The 21,359-nt window shown below is 34.1% G+C and overlaps 1 protein-coding gene across 1 annotated transcript; it reads right to left on the bottom strand.

The window, feature by feature from the left end:
* Positions 1 to 42: 42 nt before the first annotated feature.
* LOC128989490 (protein mono-ADP-ribosyltransferase PARP12-like) lies at positions 43 to 12,348 on the bottom strand. Its single transcript, XM_054411383.1, has 5 exons — positions 12,237 to 12,348; positions 11,466 to 11,573; positions 10,293 to 10,557; positions 4,660 to 4,811; positions 43 to 132 (listed from the first exon to the last, which is right to left on the bottom strand). The coding sequence occupies exons 3-5, from the start codon at positions 10,537 to 10,539 to the stop codon at positions 43 to 45; spliced, it is 489 nt and encodes a 162-aa protein (XP_054267358.1). The 5' UTR covers positions 10,540 to 10,557; positions 11,466 to 11,573; positions 12,237 to 12,348.
* Positions 12,349 to 21,359: the final 9,011 nt, after the last annotated feature.

Genomic DNA, 21,359 nt, shown 5'->3' with positions numbered 1-21,359 from the left:
ACCACCCGGTACAATCGATATATACATTCGATATTTATGACGTCAGTATAAGGTTTCTGTACATGTGAACTTGTGCTCTCCGCTGTCGCTGTCTGCTGTTGCTGCAGCAGCTGTGTTGTTGTAATGTTTTGTCTGTTAGTTGACAGTTGATGGGATGGATAAGTCTTCAAGCAAAACGGCAGGGAAAAACGAGCAATGATTATAGTTCATGGATATTTTGCTTAAAAGTTAGTATACGTCTACAGTCAATGGTTAGCGGCCTTTTTAGCGAATTTCCTTTATAGGGAATAAGCTATTACCGTAGTACTCATGGTAAGACCTGGACCAGGGACCGATTTTTTTTTCGTTTTGAGGTCCCTAGAGGCCAAAAACACCATCCGTTTGAATTCATATATATATATATATTTATATATGTGTCCGTTAGCGCGATAACTCGAGCAAAAACGATCCGATTTTGATGAAATTTGGTACAAACGTGTAAATCTACGTTTATTCGAACGAGTTCGCGAACCAGCATGATCGGACCATGGGAACGGGGGTTTATGGGGGGTTTTATGGGGTAAAAAAGGGTTTTTCCCACTTTTGACTCAAAAAACATAAAATTTTGCAATTTCTTTCCAAACTATTTTGTAGAGCTTAAAAAACAAATAATTTAGTATATTGAAGCGTTAAAATGCACCTAATGGTTACGGAGAAAATTTCAAAAAATTGTAAATTTAAAATTCCCATGTTATTCTTACGGAGAATAAGTAAACTGTTGTTGTTTGCTTGTTTATTAACATTTTTTGACCAAATTTGGAAAATTTTTTTATTTCTTACTAACTATTAACATTTTACATAAAAAAAAAGAAAAAAAACACTTTTAAGTATGTGTTAAACTGATTCTATTTAAATAGGGAATAAATGTGATATTTTTAAGGAGATGTACATTTTGGTGTAAATCTAATCAGGCAAATGGAAATTCGCTTAGTCTGCAGGTTTGCTGCGGCGGGGTATTTACAATTACAATAGTAAATAAATTAAGTGTTGAACATAAGGGCAGAACCATAGACAAAAGTATGTTTTATCTATGACAGAATGTTCAAATGTTGGTGAATATCCTAGTTTACTTTTTTGGTTGGTATCAATGTCAACATTATTACAGTAGTTTAGAGTATGATTCAATAATAATAACGATATTATTCAACCTTACGTCCCAAAAAGATGTTCTCTAATAATTAATTAAACCGATTCATGTGGTTAGAAAGCAGTACCATTGACTATACACTTCTACGGTAGAGGTGTATAGTCAATCGCAGTACATACTTTAAAACACTTTTAATTGAAATGGCAAACATACGACGGCGTAGAAGGGCCAAGGAGTACCGGAAAATTTTTTTTGTAAAATTTTGACTTTTATTGTCAAAATTTTGACATTTAATCTCAAAATTTTGACTTTGAATCTCAACATTTTGACTTTTATTCTCAAAATTTTGACTTTTGATCTAAAAATTTTGACTTTTGATCTAAAAATGTTTACTTTTATTCTCAAAATTTTGACTTTCTATCTCAAAATTTTGACTTTTAATCTCAAATATGTAGTTATTTTTTACAAGTACAACCAACCGAGACAGTGTGACCAACATAACAGCATAAGCGGCAATCTTGGATGGCACGCTTTTCTCTTATGCTCAACCAGATAGTACGGTAGTGACTCCAGTCTATCTATTCATCTCTATGGTTATAGTAGGCCTACTTACGGAGTTTGGTGGTAATTTAACACTCAAAACCAGATTATTTAAACACAGTAATTGAGCTCCAGTTGTAAAAGCGCTTGCAATAAATACGTTGTAGAATTCAATGAATTTTGGGATAGAAGTCAACATTTTGACATTTTAGGTCAAAACTTTGAGAATATAAGTAAAAATTTTGAGATTAAAATCCAAGTTTTTGAGATTAGAAGTCAGAATTTTACAAAAAAAATATTACTCCATGGCCCTTCTAAAAGCCGTACAAACATGTAGATTCTACAGTTACTGTAATAATATTGCTCAGGGTGTCCCTATAAGAATGTATAGTACAAATAATAATTACGGAGTAGATTTTTGGGTCAAAATAAAAAAATTAAGAGTATCATTTTTGCTAAAAAATAACCTCATTAGCGAGATATCCATTATTATGTTTTTTGTGGCTTTTTATGAATAGATTAAGAAATATATTGTAGGCTAACTAATGTTATTTGATGAATAAAGATTTTATTTGAACTGGTTATGATTTTACATGTGGTAGGAGCCACCGCTTTTTATCAGTAGGCTACAGTTCATCCCACGATTACCAAAAAAATACTAGAAATTTCTAGTAATCGTGGTTCATCCTAAGGCTGTACCGGCTCACCTTTGCTTTGTTGGATACCTTCCAGGCACATTCCTCTGTGGCCAATGCGGACAGGCATAAGAAAAAAGGCTGCCAACCTTTAAAAAATATTTGAAAAATGGTATTCTCTGTTTTGGTCATCAAAACATTGTGATCTAACATTTTTTGCGATTTATATATTTATTTCAACTGCAATCACCATTTTATTCCACTGTGTCATTCCGGATTCCGGGTTTCTCTAAAATTTTCTAAATCATGCTTAAATAATATATTTAAACAACTTATCTTAAATAAATAAAACTTCTAAAGAACAACAACATATCTAACTAATATAGGCTAAATAAAACTCAGACTATTTAAGTTTTAAATGTTTTATTATAAAATCTCTTTAAAAAACAACACACTAACAAGTTGGTCCTATTTAACACCTTACATAATAATACTATAGCCTCCTCTAATACAAGGGTATGCAAACAAAGATTGTCCAGAAATCCATTATTAATTATTTAATACAAAAGCTTTGTTCAGGGGCTGTGTGTGGCACTTTTGTTCAGTAGCGGCATTGGATTAGAGGAGACCTATATTGTACTCAATAATTTTTACTGACCAAATCTAAAAAATAAAAAGATAACATAGAAAGACAAGTGTTTGTAAAAAATGTCAATAAAACACATTACACTCATTCAGGTACAGTAACAAAAGCAAAACCTTGAAAACATAACAACTCAACTAAAATTATAAGAACAAGAAGTTCAATAGTAAGAACACCTAATAAAAACAACGTTTTAATAAATATATACATCTAAATTGTAAGTTACTGATATAGCATGTAAAATATAAACCAAAACTGATAAGAACTATTTCTGGATATACAGTACATCTTGTACAAGCGAAGATAACAAAAAATTATTACTCAAGTAGATAGTTTATAACTATTATTCAGTGGCGGATCTAGAGCAGTCACAAAGGGGGGGCGAACCAGGGAGTCAGGGGCGGTTCGGGGGTACCCCTCCGAAAAATGTGTGTAAACTAAGTCTCCTAAATCACAGTTTTTTACCATTTCTTTGTCCAAAGTTAGTGTGACAAATTATTTTACGCAATTTGTATGCACTACTGTATTACATGCAGTAAAAAATATATGTATATGTATGCCCGAGGGGGGGGCGGTCGCCCCCCTCGCCCCCCCTCTGGATCCGCCACTGCTATTATTATTGTTCATGTTTGCTAAACTTTGTTCATTGTTGAATGCTTTTGTTGTATTGGTGTTTTGACAAATGAACTCAATAAAGGTAAGAAATAATTACTATACGATAAACTAACCAGCTTAATGTTTTTTTGTATCTGCCTCAATACAGGTGACATTAAATCTTTTAACATTGCATTAGCAAATTGTGTAAAATTAAATTAATCTCATTCAAAAGTAATGAATAGGACAACCAATTGCAAACTCTGTATGATACTATATATACACAAAGGGGGCCATCAAAAAGTGTTATTTTAATCTGAGAAGAATATTATATGTCAATATTATCATAAAGCATATGATAATCAAGCATATTAAAATATGTGGGCCTAGCCTAAATTTTTAAATTTTAAATAATTAAATCATGGAACCCAAAATTTAATATTATAACAAAAACAGAACTACTTGCAGCAATTCAGCAGCTTTTGTCCAAATCTATCTGTTTGGACTTTTGTTGATTTTGACCACACAGAATAACATTAATAGAGAAGAAGCGAATAGAGAAGAACTATATTTTTTTTTAATTTAGACAACCACACAAATAAGCAAATAAGCTAGAAAAATTTTTGTCCACAGCTGCATTTGATTTCCTTTAGTGTTTATTAAAGTTATATGTTCCTGTAATACAGTTTATCAGCATCCTACTTTGTCAAACATCCATGTTCATCCTGCAGTGTGCTTTGGTCTTCGAGGATGAAGTCTATGCCTAGTTGTATTTACTGTAATACTGTTTAGAATGTATACAAATTAATGTATATAACACTGCTGTACTAAATTTTCTAAGTAAGTATTTGCTGCTTATGCATATGAAATGTACCGGTATCCTCTTTCAATCTGCAACTAAAAGGTTCATTTTCGTTTTCGATCATACAACTGTTTGGTTCAAAAAAGGTGTCCAAAGAGAGGTTGTCCACTGATGTATGAATATTTCAAGAATATTCTTCAATAAGTCAGTTTCCATTCCAAGATACTTAGTTATAACCGCTACCGTACACATCTCTTACCATGTCACATTCATAATAAGCAACAAAAATAGGTAGAAATTCATTGTCTTGGTATTTTACATGAACTGCTCTTCTACAAATAATACGAGCAATTTTGTCTTCTCCATCACCAGTTGTAGTGTCAAATCCTTCTGGTGGAATAAGCATACTACTAGTACCTCTTGTATGTCTATACTCAAGAACTTTGCAGATGATAAAAGCTCGGTTAGTTCCTGTAAAATAATACAATCCGATGATATTGTTTTCCAAACAAGAGTTTGGTTCTGTATACCCTTTCTTAAGATCAAATTGAGGCTACCTCTGACCACAGGGGTAAAAAACACAATTAAATGATAGGGTCTGAAATTCAATTACTAACACTATGTGAGTTAGTGAGTTTTACACATGTGGCAGTATATTTGACATTCCAGATTTCCTGTTATACAGGGTGAGTTTCTACTGACCGTGTTAACTTCGCCAGTAGGTTCTACTCACTAAAAGGAACAAAAAAGTTCATATAAACCCATGTCCGATTTTCAACCGTTTGGCTGTAATAGGGGATTTTGTGTTTTTCTTATTTTATTAGACTTTGCTCCACAATTTATGTAATAAAAACTTAACCAATTACTTTAGAGAGTTATACTTAAAATCGTTGGAAAGAATATTAAATTTGCTATAAATCAAAGGTTTCATTCAAGAATTATACTATTACATAGTCCACGTTATATCCAAAATAAAGTAAAAATGTCATTAAATTAATTAATTACGATAATTTTCATGAGCCCACTTTGATACATAAACCTTCATCTATGCAATGTTGAAATGCATAAAAAACTTGGCCATTTAATAATCTTTCAAATGATATGCTATTCAATACTATTATTGATATAAACCAGTGAGAAATTACTAATAAACTACAATAAAACACGGTCTACAGATTTTGTTTTGACACAGTTTTTACTGTTAATAATAATTACTGTATTCATCATGTTGGCATAGGCCTACTCTTGATTGGTAAAAGGCTCCATAGTTTAATAAATGTTGAAAAACTCTTAATTGACTTGGAAATATAAAGTTTTTTTTTTTTTTTTACATAAAAAAATATAAATATAAAGTATATAATATAATATAAAGGAAATATAAAGTTAAAACAGCAAATTACTCAACAAGGTATGTTTAAGCAGCTGAGTTATCTAGCTATATATAGATGACAAATCAATAAAAGCTGACTTAATCAAGCACAAGGTAAAACTAATTATACAGCATTTAAGAATCAAACACACTACCTCTTTGAAAATGTCAAAAACCTTGAGTTTATACATTTTATTAATTCAGATAATTTTAATAAATATTTAAAAGTTAAAATAATGTACAAATCTTATCAGATTGTTCAATAAAATACAACATGGAGTATACAGTAATTATTATCAACAGTAAAACTGTGCAAAAACAAAATCTGTAAACCGTGTTTTACTGTAGTTTATTAGTAATTTCTCACTGGTTTATATCAATAATAGTATTGAATAGCATATCATTTGAAAGATTATTAAATGACCAAGTTTTTTATGCATTTCAACATTGCATAAATGCAGGTTTATGTATCAAAGTGGGCAGGGCCGGTTCTAGGAATTTTTCAGAGTTAAGCGAACACCCGAATCAGCGCCACTTAGAATCCCCCCCCCCCCCCACCACCCCACCCTCAACCCATGAAAATTACTTAACTCTATTTGTGAATTTTTTCCCAAAGATTTTGGGAAGAACTTTTTATAAGTTTAGGTTAGAAGAATACTTGCAATAAAATACTGTTTATTATTCCCAGGAATTTAACATTTTTACACTTTTACTCATCGTATAAACTTTAGCAAAACCAAGGCTACACTAAAAAAAACAGGCCGTAATGCTCGTCAAGCATGACGTCACGATAGAAGACGGCAATGACGTAATGTTTGCCGTTTGTGATCAGCTGCTTGTTTTAATCTTTCCTTAGAAAATAAATAAATAAATACCTACGTCATTGCCGTCTTCTATCGTGACGCCATGCTTGACGAGCATCACGGGCACGGCCTAAGTTAACAATTTATTTCTAAATGTGAAAACAATTTTTACGCCACACTACACTATTTTGACGAACTTCCCACACAAGGATTTAGTCCAGAAAACAGCTGTTTGCCGCCAGCTTAATCAAATGGGGTTTCATTGCGTACTACCATAGACTAACCAACACAAGTAGACTTCTCATCCCATTGTAAATTTTGAAGCACGTTTTTCGTGTCTAGTTCATGTACGTGACACAAAGGCGCTAGTGTCGATGAAACTTTGTTTCCATTATTTTAGGGTTAATTTCTTGATTTTTGCTTTACTATTTGGTTATAACTAGGGGACAAGTTATTGTTTATGATTAGATCGTATTATTTGGTTAAACGAGGTTTTAAATGTCTGTAATAACGGGAAACAAATTGTAAACAAAACACGATCCCTACATAAACCGTACATGAACTAACAATTAAATTGTCTTCAGCTGTTCCATAAGGATGAGAAATCTACTAAGGGAGTATGTTTTATCTATGGTACTACGTTGTTGTATTAATAGTCATAGGTACCGTACTACTGTACTGTGATGAGTATTACCGATCACCATTCAGCTGATTACACTGTATTTGGGTGACAATGAGTGGTTATAAACAAAAACATAACCTCTCTTAAAGGTTATGACCATGGTTATGACTAGTGATTTTTAGTCCTTTAGTTGGTGGTAATATGTAAGGATTTGTACAGATTTTAGTAGTATGGCGTAAACTATCATACGTAACTCGTCCAAAATGTGTTAACCGGACTCGTATGGTAATCCCGTACTCGACCGTCTCGCACGGAAACGACCACACTCGTCCGGTAAACACTTATTTTCAGGACTAGTAAAAGTAACGTAATAAACTATTACAGGATAACTTGGATACGATATAAGTTAAAGCCTATTACAATGAAAAACTGGTGTAGATAGATGACAAGAGAGGAATTTTTAATTGAACACATTAAACACGAAGAAAACATGAAATTTATTACCTTGACAAAAAGAATACAAAATTATCAATTTGAACAGTTCAAAAGCTCTTAGCAGTTAAAAATTAATTTTCCTAGCTTTGATGTTGGCAAATTCTTTAATTGCAGAGTTGGTATCAATCTGTTTCAGAACATCAGAATGTGGTTCAGAACATGAGTCATGAAATGAAACCCACAGGCTGTAGTACCCCGCGCTGTAGTACGCTGCCGACTGCCGAGCGTCAGCTCACTACAAATCGAAACTACAAATGGCATTAAGTCCTTGAGTTGTAGTGCTGTACAAATATACGCATTTTTCATATGCTGTTGGTACAAACAGAATAAATGCCTTTATTGTGGTGCTTTGAATACTTGAACTCTGAGCGAAAATAAACAAAATTACGTTGTTCACTCAAAAACAAAATTTTCTGTTGGCGCCATATGCGGCCGCTTAGTTCGCGTATGGGTTAAACTGGCCCTGAAAGTGGGCTCATGAACATTTTCGTAATTAATTAATTTAATGACATTTTTACTTTATTTTGGATATAACGTGGACTATGTAAGGGTATAATTGTTGAATGAAACCTTTAATTTATAGCAAATTTAATATTCTTTCCAATGATTTTAACTATAACTCTCTACAGTAATTGGTTAAGTTTTTATGACATAAATTGTGGAGCAAAGTCCAATAAAATAAGAAAAACACAAAATCCCCTATTACAGCCAAACGGTTGAAAACCGGACATGGGTTTATAGGACCTTTTTTGTTCCTTGTAGTGAGTAGAACCTTCTGGCGAAGTTAACACGCTATGTAGAAACTCACCCTTACAGTTAAAAATATATGAAGACTTGGGTTAATCAAGGCCAATGGGAAACATACATCAACTCAATTCAATTCCATGGTGAGGTAGCCTCTGGATCACTAAATTTAAACTAAATGGTTTAAGTTACCTGGCTTCGTCAAGTGGTCCTGCTTCAGTATTACACTACTATAGTTTCGGACTTGAAAATAAGTCCATCTTCAGGTTAACAAAAACCAGGTTAACATAGGTCATCTAACCAATTTGGTTAGATTCGTCGATACACTTAAAACACATACACGAACACGAAAAAAACACAAAAAACGAATATAATACTGTAAAAACTGGCCAGTGTACTCATCTCAACAACTCTCATCAACTCATCTTCCGGCGTCGCCACACGTGTCCCCCGTGATTAATTACACTGGCCAGTTTTTACAGTATTATATTCGTTTTTTGTGTTTTTTTTTGTGTTCGTGTATGTGTTTTAAGTGTATCGACGAATCTAACCAAATTGGTTAGATGACCTATTGATGTTTTTGTTAACCTGAAGATGGACTTATTTTCAAGTCCGAAACTATAGTAGTGTAATACTGAAGCAGGACCACTTGACGAAGCCAGGTAACTTAAACCATTTAGCTTAAATTTAGTGATCCAGAGGCTACCTCACCATGGAATTGAATTGAGTTGATGTATGTTTCCCATTGGCCTTGATTAACCCAATAATTTAAAAACTTTTAAACAAAAATAAAAACAAGTTGTTCAAGTATGTCAAGTGAACTTCTGACAAAATATGAAAAGTGTTGCAATAATATGGGATGACAAAATCAAAATCAAAGATATATTTTGATTTATCTTGACTGACACCCACCCAGTTAAAGTCAAGATACCTCTGTATTCAAAGTTCACATTAAATGTAGCTGCAAAATGTGTTATGAGGGTGAAACAAGAAAAACATTATCTACCAGGATTAGAGAACATATTCACCACACCAAATCTGTGACGAGCATTCTACCATAGCCAGCCACTCCACAGAACTTAAACACTCCAAAGACTTTGAGAGCGTGAAACAGTGGCGACGATAAGAGACCGCAGGCCCACCGCAAGTTTGTTCTCTAAGCCCCCCTCTCCAAAGAATCTTTAAAAACATCATCACATGTATAACCCACCTAAACTTGCACTTCAGCATGACACGGCATCTCCCAAGGCACCGAGGCGTCATCGTCTTCCAAGATCGCGGCAAAATCGTGAATACTTTCCGTAGTCATTGAAGAAACATTATCATAGTCTACCACGATTGCAACCAAACCTATGACATCATCAGATAACAACATCGTTGCCACCCCACGTTCATCATCGCTCTACTTAGGTTGGTAGATGTAATCGGTCACGTAATAGTGTCAGTTTAGCTGTTATAAACTACTTTTCCTTTAGTGTTTATTTTTAAAAGTGTTTTCTTCAAGCAGCATTTTATGACCCTCAAAATATGCTACATAGGCCTATTGGTTTGATATGATCAAATGTTTTGTTAAATGTGTTTTTTATCTTAAAAACAAATAACTACCCTATAACATACTTGAACACTTATTAATTTACTAAATATAATATGCATAAAGCTAGAAAATGGCTGGACTGCTTCCCTTCTAAGGTTTTATTATTACTGTATTTAATTTTTGACGTCAAGTCAATATATAACAAGATGAATTTGTTTTCTAAATTCATATGTTTTTGCGGGGCATTGAGCCGCACAGGTTCACTAGTATATTGTAAATTCTCATATATATATATTGTTATGATAGGGTACCCGTGTGGCTGACCATAAGACTACGTACAGATCAATCATAGGTGTTATTAATTTAAAAAATATCTTATATTTACCGTTCCCTCTATTTGCATGACAGTTGGCGTAGTCTGCGATGCCTGAGAAACTGGTTCCTCTGCCATATCTGCATCTCACAACCCTCCGCCAGTCCAGGTTGTCTTCAACAATCGAATCAACATTGCTCGGATGGGTTGCATGAAACATCTTGCCCGTCAGCTCTACATGACGGATCCCATAACGGCTCGAGTATTCCTCTTTTGTTAGCTCATACATTGCAGCAAGATATGGGTTGTCTACTTTCATAACTTTACTTATTTTAATCTAAAAATAATAAAAACAGTATCAGCAATCTGGCATTTTGCAGCGATCGCGGATGTCGAGGAGAAGTTCCCACGCGGGTGACAATGAGGATGTCTCCTCGGCTGTGAGAGATATTCAATATTTTGATTTGATAGTGGTTTAGTGGCTGTGCAAGATATTCAAAATTTTATGTAAAATAGAGTTAGATGCCTTTGTCTTTGTTGCTGTGTATGGTCAGCTAAGTGATCAAGGACAGATATGGGTCCAGTCCAGAGTTTCAAACTACAAAAATGCTACCTGCTGAGTTTTTCTTTAAATCAATCTGGCAACCTTTTGATCACCGATCACGCAAACACTAATCCCTGGACTAGCCAGCAATTTAGGTACTTTTTCAATTTATTTCCGAACTTTTTATAAAGCTTGTAGGATTATAAAAACTAATAATATTAGTATTTATGAAAGTGTTGTTCGCTTAATATAGTTACAAAGAAAACATACTTAAAAAACGTACGTTTAAAATTCTATCCTTATTCTTATGAAGAATAAGTTAACTGTTGGAGTTTACTTTCTAGTAGATGCATTTTGATCCCATTTGATGGATTTATTTACTTTATTAAAATGTCACTAACAAAAACCCACTTCATTACTTTCCCTGTAACAGCAAACCTAAGTACTCGCTAAGCCTATATTGTAATTAAAATAGTGACAAATATTACAAGTTTTAGGAAATGTTTGAATGAAAATTTAATCAGGTAAATGGAAATTGACTTAGTCTGCAGGTTTCTGCGGGGGAGGGGGGGGGAGGCGTATTAACTAGACAACATCATAAAGTTACTGTAAAGCATATACTGTATCTATATTAATTTATTTCTAGTTACCGTATACTATAGGGGTTTGATTTGGAATGTCAGATGTTTGATTATACTTACTCGGGGCAAGGATTCATGAATCAAGTTCCTTATTTTGGAACTATCCTCCCAAGAAGCATCACTCAACACATTTTTCTTCGGATCTTTTATCAGCTTGAAATTAGATGTCTGGAAGAAAATCCATATAAGAAACAAATTATCTTAAGTACCTATTTTCAAAATATTTAAACATAGTTACTCAATAACCTTGACATGGTAATTGTAAAGTAATTTTATATAAAACATGTTACAATGGCAACCATAACTTGGGCCAGTCATGCCGCGGGCATCATCAGGTCTAATAACTGAAAGAAACAAAATGACATCTAATTCCCAAATTTCCTATTTACTGTAGAATAAGCCATTACCATAGGTCTCCTGGGAAGACCTAGACCACGGATAAAGGAACCTCTTTATCTATGCATGCACCCAGGACCGATTTACTTTCCTTTTTTTAGGTCCACAGTGGCCAAAAACACCATTCAAATTCATTTTGATATATATGCGTGATAACTCAAGCAAACAAAAGTGATTCAATTTTGATGAAATTGAGTACAAACATGTAAACCTACGTTTATTAAAACAAGTTCACGAACCAGCATGATCGGACTATGGAAACAGGGTTTTATGGGGTAAAAATTAGTTATTCTCATTGTTGAGCCCTAAAAAACTATTTTTAATTTCTTTAGTCCATGTAAATAGGAATGATTGTAAAAACAATACAACAAACTCCTCCCTTTATTATGTCAAAGTTGAAGGGAAGCACTGACATGAGATATAGATAGTGATTACCTTGATGTAGTGAGCGATGCGCCGGCGAAGTTCGCCAACACTGCTTCTCCATCTGATCTTTTTCCGTTTGCAGCCTTCCCTCCCAAATTTATTTTTTGTTTTAAAAGTCTCCTTCGTATTTGTAGAAGTGGCTAAACTCAATAAAATAAAAGTGTTATTGTTAATTTAATTAAATGGAGGTTAGACAAAATTATTGACTGCAGATACAACTAGACACATTGGGGTAGCGGATTTTTATCCCCCTGGAATTTTACCCCCTGGGCAAAGGTGACGTCACAAACCAGAGGGTAAAATTCCGGCTGCGAACTTTTGAGTTTCGCAACATCAGCTCGATGGATTAAACGCGGAATTAAACATATATTTTCACGGTTGTGCATTTAATCAGAACACATCAAATTATAAAACCTAGAGTGTACGGCCCGGATTTTTACCCCTGGAGTTTTACCCCGGAATTGTACCCCCCGGACTTTTACCCCTGGATTTTTACTCCCGGAATTTTATCCCCCAAATTTTTACCCCTGGAATTTTACACCCTGGCCAGATATATAAATTAGTGAGAATGATTAATTATCTTCATTCTGTTTTAATTTAATAGTAAACATTTTATTATCTCACTTTATTTTTAACATCAACTAATCCAACAGGTTTTTTATTTCATTTTGACATTCGTATCAGGATTCAATCTTTGAAGCCAACTGTTTAATTAATATGACGTATAAACAAACATCAGAATGGTAATTGATTTGAAGATTTCTTTAACGATTTATTATACAACCGTGGTAAAACAATGTTTTTCGTTTGTATTGTAACAATAACAAAATATGCCTTATTGTTTCTTTACGAAGAAATGTTCACTCAATTATCATTTAAATGAGCTACTCAGTTTATTTTACATACTTATTAACCAACAGTTGGCCCCAAACGCAAATCCCGAACATCAAAATTTAACAGCAAATTCTGTTTACTTGGTTGAGATTACAAAATAAAAAAATAAAGATAGGCTACTAAATAATGCAATGTTTACAATTAATGAAAAACAGAAATAAGAAAAATCAATCATTCAATTTCTAAAATCGGGGTAAAATTCCAGGGGGTAAAAATCCGGCCCGTACATCTTCAGTTGTCTAAACGCTAGTTATATGGACAGGGGGTAAAATTCCGGTTTTTATCGCTAATCTAATTAATCACGCTCTGGCTATTTTCATTAGACTTCCAAATCCACAGGGGTAAAATTCCGGCCACAAAAAAACTTTTGGACACTCAGGTTACTACGTCATAGTGACGTCAGCTTCGCCCAGGGGGTAAAATTACAGGGGGATAAAATTCTGGCGACCCGACACATTTACATTTCCATGTTGATGTTGAGATATTAGTAGAGCTCTAAGACAGAGTGTGGTGGTGTCGATCTCTGATTTCTTTTGCACAGCAATATATAAAAATCAACAGCACCAACAAACTGACACATAATTTTTCCCATTAGCTTGTCAAACTCCAATAATTTTTACTTATATATTTTTATTTTTATTTTATTTTTATGAATAATTAGAAACCTGCATCACTTTGTCACCTCAAAATCAATGATTATTTCTCATCATATCCCTATTATTTGCATTGCGAGCCCTATTATTTTAATTGTGCGCACGATCTCTTTGAGGTATCTTAGAAAAACTACAAATACTAATGCATCATAATGTGAATAAAAACACTAAATCTAGTGTTAAGTCATTTTCTTTTTACATTTTAAAAGATAACATTACAGTTTACTTGGATTCCATAAAACATCAATAAAACATACTATGAAAACACAAAATCCTGTCACAACATACATAGTCCAGTGCAATTAGGTTATGACCCGGACAAAATTGATAACAGGCTGAAAATTGGTGGAAATGTTCAACACAATGTCCTGAGTGGCCCACACAAAGTCCCAAGAAATCCCAGTTGGGGAACGGCCGCCATCTTGAAAAAACTGCTGCCATCTTGGAAATATAGATTTACTGCTGTATCTTTTGAAGTAATTGTCCGAAAGGCCTTATTTATGTCTCAAATTAAACGTTTTGGACTCATGTATGAGGGTAATATACAATTAAAGAGTTTATTATGTTCTAAGCATACATTTTATTTATATTAACCTAAAAAATATCTATAATAATGATAAATATACAGTTATGCCCCCCCTTTTATACGAATTGTGGATATTTATAGGTATGCACGGTCGATGCGATGCTCCCTGGTTTGGATAAACTATAAAATGATGTGCCACTTGACATACGTTGCTATTTGAAAATTTTGAACAATGGGTATACCAAACTTTAAAAAATATTTTTTTTTTAATTTTTATCATTTCAAAAAACCGTTACTTGTAGCATATCAAAGTAAAGCTTATTTCATAACGAGTAAGAAAATTCAACCTGAATGCATTGGTATAGGAAACACAGAGTATTAAAAAAATATCGATTTAAAAAAAAATTCCGCCATTTTGAAACGGAAAAAGATAATTCATTTCTGCTTTCGCCAAAATGTTTGTCTATCAAATACCTTTAAAATTATGTATAACATGATATATGTTTACATTTGGAAATTCCGAGATTCGAACTAGTGACACTCAGTTTTCGGCACACTCTGTATTGGCAAAAAGTTATAAATTCAGAAGAATTCAGAAAATAGGGCTTACCTCTGAGTATAACTCAAAATCCGGATTTTTAAAATAAACTTACAGTATGTACAATGGAGTGCAAACCAAACTAACACAATAAACTGTTTTCTTTTCGTACGATTATTTTATGTAACATTAAACCAACCATATCCTTGGCCGCAATTAACCTGTTTATACTCGGGCCGCAACTCGTACAAAACTTTTTTCAGTCTGGGCCGCAACTCATACGCAAAATGAGGTTTGGGCCGAAACTCACCAACAGAGTTAACGTCCGCACTAGTAAGTACTACGACTATCCGCAGTACTATCCTGATAGTTAGACCAATTCGTTAATTAGAAGGAAAAAATGTGGTTCGGATTCCACTATAAACTGTAGGTCCCCTAGTAGCCATTAGCTGTATGGGCTATTATTTAACATCTGTATCTAAGGAACATGTCGGCCTTAGTCACTAGCAAGACTACAAGATCGCGCCACTCATCCTACACTCATTCTTCACTCATATTTTGATAAAATATGCACATAGTGGCGTCCCCATCTTAAATAATTGATATAAATATACAATATATTTACAAAATAAGCTTTTTCTCTTTTTTTAATGGACTTGTTTAAGCCATTAACCCTATTGAAATTTCTTGCAGCCCACATTCCTTAGTCTTTGGAATTGGTTAAATATAAAATAAATATATTATCCATTTAATGACGGAGCTTGCGTTCAGTATGTTTTCGACAACGCGGATTACAACGTTAAAACACTTGATGGACATGGAACTCTTCACGCCATGGGTGGCATTGAGTGCATAACACCAGCCGAAATGTGTCAATGCAAATGCTCCTGTACCACGATCTACAATCCCAAAAGCAAAAAGTTTCCTTCCATCTCATGGCTTTCAGCCATAGTGACACATTATACCAACGTCCGCCTAAGCCTAGGACATCATAAGTAGTGTTGGGAGATGTCAGTACTGCCCTTTCCGAACCAAAAATAGTTGTAGATGCTTGTCTTGCTGACACCCTATGGCTCATTAACCACCAACTGAGTGACAAAGCAAGTCCAGGTTGGAATGGATTCATGGATACAGTACAACGACCCTTATTGTCTTAATTGCACCACGATGTATGGATACTGAACTGGACACGTGGGTGTTAACCGCGCTAGTTACAACGAAGATTACATCACCGACAATAACATTTAACATCAAGTAGTTACATTATAAGTTTATATGCAATATTAAAATATAATGGTAATCAATTAGAGCAACGATATATAGGTGATTATATTTTTCATATCGGAACAAACAAAATTATGAATTGATTTTTATAATTTATTTTGTACTTCATTGTTAAATTGTTGCTTTCCTAGTCAAGATTATATTTCCTGTTACCGATGTTGCTCTGCTCCTGCCATAGATTTAAGTTAGTTAAGTTTTCTGTTAAAATGCATGTTGTTACCACTTAGGCTTCTTGAATCCACATTGAAAATTGGTGATCTTGCCGTTGGAATAAATAAATAACAAATTACAGAATTTAGGTGAATAAAAAGTCAACACCCCCCTCTCTAATATTTTTCTAAGTGAATATACAAAGATGTCCTTTTGGTGGTGGTCAAATTTTAGCAGAAAGTTTCATTTTATGATTTTGAAATTGTTAAATGTTCCCCAAAAAGGGGGCATTTTGGGGGCAACTCAAATATTTTAAACGTAAACCCCTTTCAAGTGACATCTCATTTCAAATTGTTTACAAAAAGGGGTTTTTGGGGGACACTCAAAAATTTTAAAATCATAAAATGAAACTACCTACTAAGATTGAAAAACCACCAAAAGGATATATCTGTATACTTAGAAAAATATTAGAGGGGGGGGGGGTTCTTGACTTTTTATTCACCCCGTATTTAACCAATTCCAACGACTAAGCATAGTAGGTTGCAATAAATGTCAAAAGGGTTAATGGCTTTAACGAGTTCATTAAGAACAAAAGAGAAAAAGCTTCATTTTGTAAATATTTTGTAAATTTATATCATTATTATATATATATGTATATTTTTAGGTTAATATAAATAATATTCACGCTTAACGTATTAAACTCTTTAATACCCTCATACATGAGTTCAAAACGCTTAATTTGAGACATAAATAATGCCTTTCGGACAGTTACTTCAAAAGATACAGCAAAAAATCTAAATTTCCAAGATGGCCGCAGTTTTTCCAAGATGGCGGCCGTTCCCCAACTGGGATTTCTTGGGACTTTGTGTGGGCGACCCAGGACATTGTTCTGAACGTTTCCACCAATTTTCAGCCTGTTATCAATTTTGTCCGGGTCAAAGTCATTTTTTGTCTAATTGCACTGGACTAACAATATCTTCTAACATAAGTCATTTTCTTCTTTCACTGAAACATCAACAACTACAAGTAACCCCATTTTCGTATGGATGTAAAAAAATTGTATCTTGGCTATATGTTATGATGTAAACCAGTGGCGGATCAAGAACAGTCACAAGGGAGGGCAAACCTAGGGGTGTATACCCCCAACTGAATAATTGGTGTAAACTAAGTCTCCAAAGTGGCAGTTTTATACCATTTCTTTGTCCAAAGTTAGTGTGACAAATTATTTTACGCAATGTGTATGCACTACTGTGTGTACATGCAGTAAAAAAATATACAGTATATATGTATGCCTGAGTGGGGGCAGTCGTCCCCTTTGCCCCCCCTCTGGATCCGCCATTGTGTAAACCAATGTAAACTTGAAAAAGTTCAGATGATTGACAACAAAATTCAGCACAAACTAAGAAATTTGAAAATATTAAAGGACGACGGGTAAGCTATATCACCCAAACCTGCAAAAGGCACATCTAGTGGATATGAGCTTTAAATTGATACCCGCCTATAAAAATAAATATTTAGGAGTCGATTTGCTGCACACGAAAATCCAACAAACTCTTTTAGTAATATAGATAAAATTCCCTAGTAATTTTTACAGGGTTTGGAGTAAACCATACAATAGTAAATTTTAACAAAATTTTCTTTGCCGTTTTTGTGTAAAAATATTTTTTGTTATTTTAATTGGAAAATCACTATTAAAAATCAAAGATTATAACATAAAATAAAAAAGCCGGAGTTTACCATGGATTAGAACCAAACCATTCACATTTAATTAAAATCGGACCACAGGTCTAGTCTGTAGCTCCATACTGTACTCATCTGCAGACAGACATCACTTTGAAAACAACTTTCTGGGTTCAAAGGACCCAAAATGACCTAAAACGGAGAAAAATCTGCCCAAACTCAAAAATGTTGACGAAAACAAAACTTTCTTTATAAGCTTGTAAAAATAGGGGGAGAAAATAACCGAAACGGTAAAGATTCACTTTCCCCAACTCACCTAAAACGTTCTATAAAACGTGTTTAAACTGTTCCTAGACACCAACACTACAACTTTCTTAAATGGTTTTTTTGTTGCCAAGGATTTTTCTGTTGACACCACCCCTCCTAGATTACTAGACACCACACCTGAAAAACTCGCTTAAACATTGTGACAGGGTAGTTTCCTATACTAGACACCTCACCAAGATTACTAGACACCATTATCTGGATTAACCCAACCTAAACTATAATCTGGGCGTGGTTGTGGTGTCTAGTAATCTAGGTAATGGTGTCTAGTAATCTAGGTAGTGGTGTCTAGTATTCTAGGTATGGTGTCTAGTACAGTAAATTGGGCTTGGTGTCTAGTAATCTAGGTGGTGTCAAGTAATCTTGGTATTGGGGTCTATTAATCTGGGCAAGGTGTCTAGTAATCTTGGTGAGGTGTCCAGTAAAGTAAACTGACCTGTCACGATGTTTAAGCGATTTTTTGAGGGGTTGAGTCTAGTAATCTAGGCGTGGTGTCTACAGGAAAGCGAACAAACATTTATTTGAGAAAGTTGTAGTGTTTGTGTGTAGGAACAGTTTAAAAACGTCTTATAGGACGATTTAGGTGAGTTAAAGTACCTATTCATTATTGATTACTCTCAATAATTGCACAACTGAAATTTTTGTCGGAACTAACAAATTACATTTTGCCTGCATTTAACAAAAACCAATCCCAAATGATTTTATATCAGGAATTTTTTACAGATTTAAATAATACAGAAATGCTAACGTTAAGTAAAGCATGGCCAAGTTTTGTTCAGCTTTGTTATTGTGAAATCACAGATTAGAGAAGTGGTAATTTATTCTTTGATCAAATCTGTACCTATGCTGGTTGTGAAAGTCTCAAGTAATTGTTTTATCACCTTACAAATGAGTTCAGTTATATGATTTTGATTTGAATGTATAGTATACTGTATAACAACTGTGCATAGCATACACTACAAAACTAAACTATAACAATTAGTAGGCTACATTTATTAAGGTTACGAAATTTACCTGCTTTCAATTTGGCTTTGGTGCGAACCATGATCAAACAGATAGCTGACAACGTAACTGGCTTCCACAACAATATGGTTCTGCAACAACAGCTGATTTATGACAAACGTTGAAGATTACGTAGAAGGAACTTGCCCAAAAGAATGGTGATGACTGACACTGAGTGACACTGATTGTGAATATTGTGATACTGTGTTCGTGCCCTTGTTGGGAGGGGCGGGGGGAGTGAAAATGTGTTGCGTCTGCGCTAGTTATGATAGTGCGCAGTGGGGTGCCAAATAAACAGCTGTTTGTTGATAACAGTTTCATGGAATGCAACAGTGGCAATGCAGAGTCGCTTTGGTCACATCCTCATTCGTTGACAACCCATTGACTTATGTACAGTAAAATAGACATTACGTCTATGTGGACTATCTGTAGCAAATGATTAAAAAAGAATAAAGTTTAGTAAGCCACTCATAAATTACGCTACTGTAGAAATTGTTTTCACCTAGGCCATTTCATAAAACTGCCTACGAACGCTACGTTTTGAATGTAATTATTTTTCTTTGGCTTCGTTTTACTAAGGGAAGGGATTTGGATCGATTGTTGACATTTATGATGGAATCAAACGAAAGAGTGTTTTATACAAATACAGTATATTTCAAATGTGGATTTTATGTATATATTGGTTTACTCCGCCATTTTAAATGAGGGGCTTGAGAGCTAGTTAGTTTGTCCATATTTAGTTTAGAAAACAAATAATTCACTTTTTCGCCGATATTGTTATGTGTCCTTACGTAGTATTTTATTTACTTCATTTCACTCATGCGCTGCGGCATATTTGAATTTTGTATAGTTGTGAAACAGAACCATACGAAGAGTAAATTTTTATAACGCGTGTCCTTTGAATTAAACCATATCATATCAGATCCTGTACCATTTACCGCTTTTAACTAAATAGAAAAGGTACGAATATATTCAAGAAAATTGTTTTTTGGACGATGAGAATGAAAAATAAAATAGTTCCGTCCATTTGCTTATCAATGACCAAATTAAAAACATTGATTGCCATTTAAATAACACTAAGGTAACAACTTTTTCTCAAATAACAACCATGTTTCCAATAATGTGTACAGTTTCACCATTAAGCAAAGGTAAGTTGTCATGCAGAGACGATTTATTTTATTCACAACCTAATACCAAACGAAAGAACTCAAAGGGTGGCTACATTTCCCAGTTTTATCCAAAGGCGATTAATCTTATCTTACTAATATTATAAATCTGAAAGTTTGTGAGTTTGTGTGAGTGTTTGTTGCTCAATCACGCATAAACTACTGGACGGATTGGGCTGAAATTTGGCATGATGATAGCTCACATTCCCGATTAACATTAAAGCATATTATTATCCCAAAAACCCTTTCGGGCTCCGCCCCAGTGGCTCTGTAGTTCCCCATGTTAACCTTATGGTTTTTCATATTTAAAAGGAATTAATGAATCTTAACAGGTGTTTCAATTAAACAAGTTGGTTCTGTTCTATGATGTTCAATACTAATATTATAAATCTGAAAGTTTGTGAGTTTGTGTGAGTGTTTGTTGCTCAATCACGCATAAACTACTGGACGGATTGGGCTGAAATTTGGCATGATGATAGCTTACATTCCCGATTAACATTAAAGCATATTATTATCCCAAAAATCCTTTCGGGCTCCGCCCCAGTGGCTCTGTAGTTCCCCATGTTAACCTTATGGTTTTTCATATTTAAAAGGAATTAATGAATCTTAACAGCTGTTTCAATTAAACAAGTTGGTTCTGTTCTATGATGTTCAATAGCATAAAAGTTACAAGGATTAATAACAGGGTGCAGCACTATTATATTTTTTTTAATTTATGACAACAGCTAATTTCCAACCAAAAGGTGAGTGAGCGTAGCGAACGAACTTCAACCTGGAGGCGAGTTAGCGTAGCGAACGAGCTAACCTGAAGGCAAGTGAGCGCAGCGAACGAGTTCCAACCTAAAGGTGAGTGAGCGTAGCGAACGAACTTCAACCAGGACTTGAATGAGCCATGCGAATACTTATGAAGTTAAA

Source organism: Macrosteles quadrilineatus, unplaced genomic scaffold (assembly GCF_028750875.1).
Source record: "Macrosteles quadrilineatus isolate MER2022 unplaced genomic scaffold, UCM_ALF_1.0 Scaffold_3__2_contigs__length_128488019, whole genome shotgun sequence".
Classification (NCBI taxonomy): domain Eukaryota; kingdom Metazoa; phylum Arthropoda; class Insecta; order Hemiptera; family Cicadellidae; genus Macrosteles; species Macrosteles quadrilineatus.
Note: the sequence above shows the minus strand (reverse complement) of the source record. Positions and strands in the feature narration are given on the sequence as shown.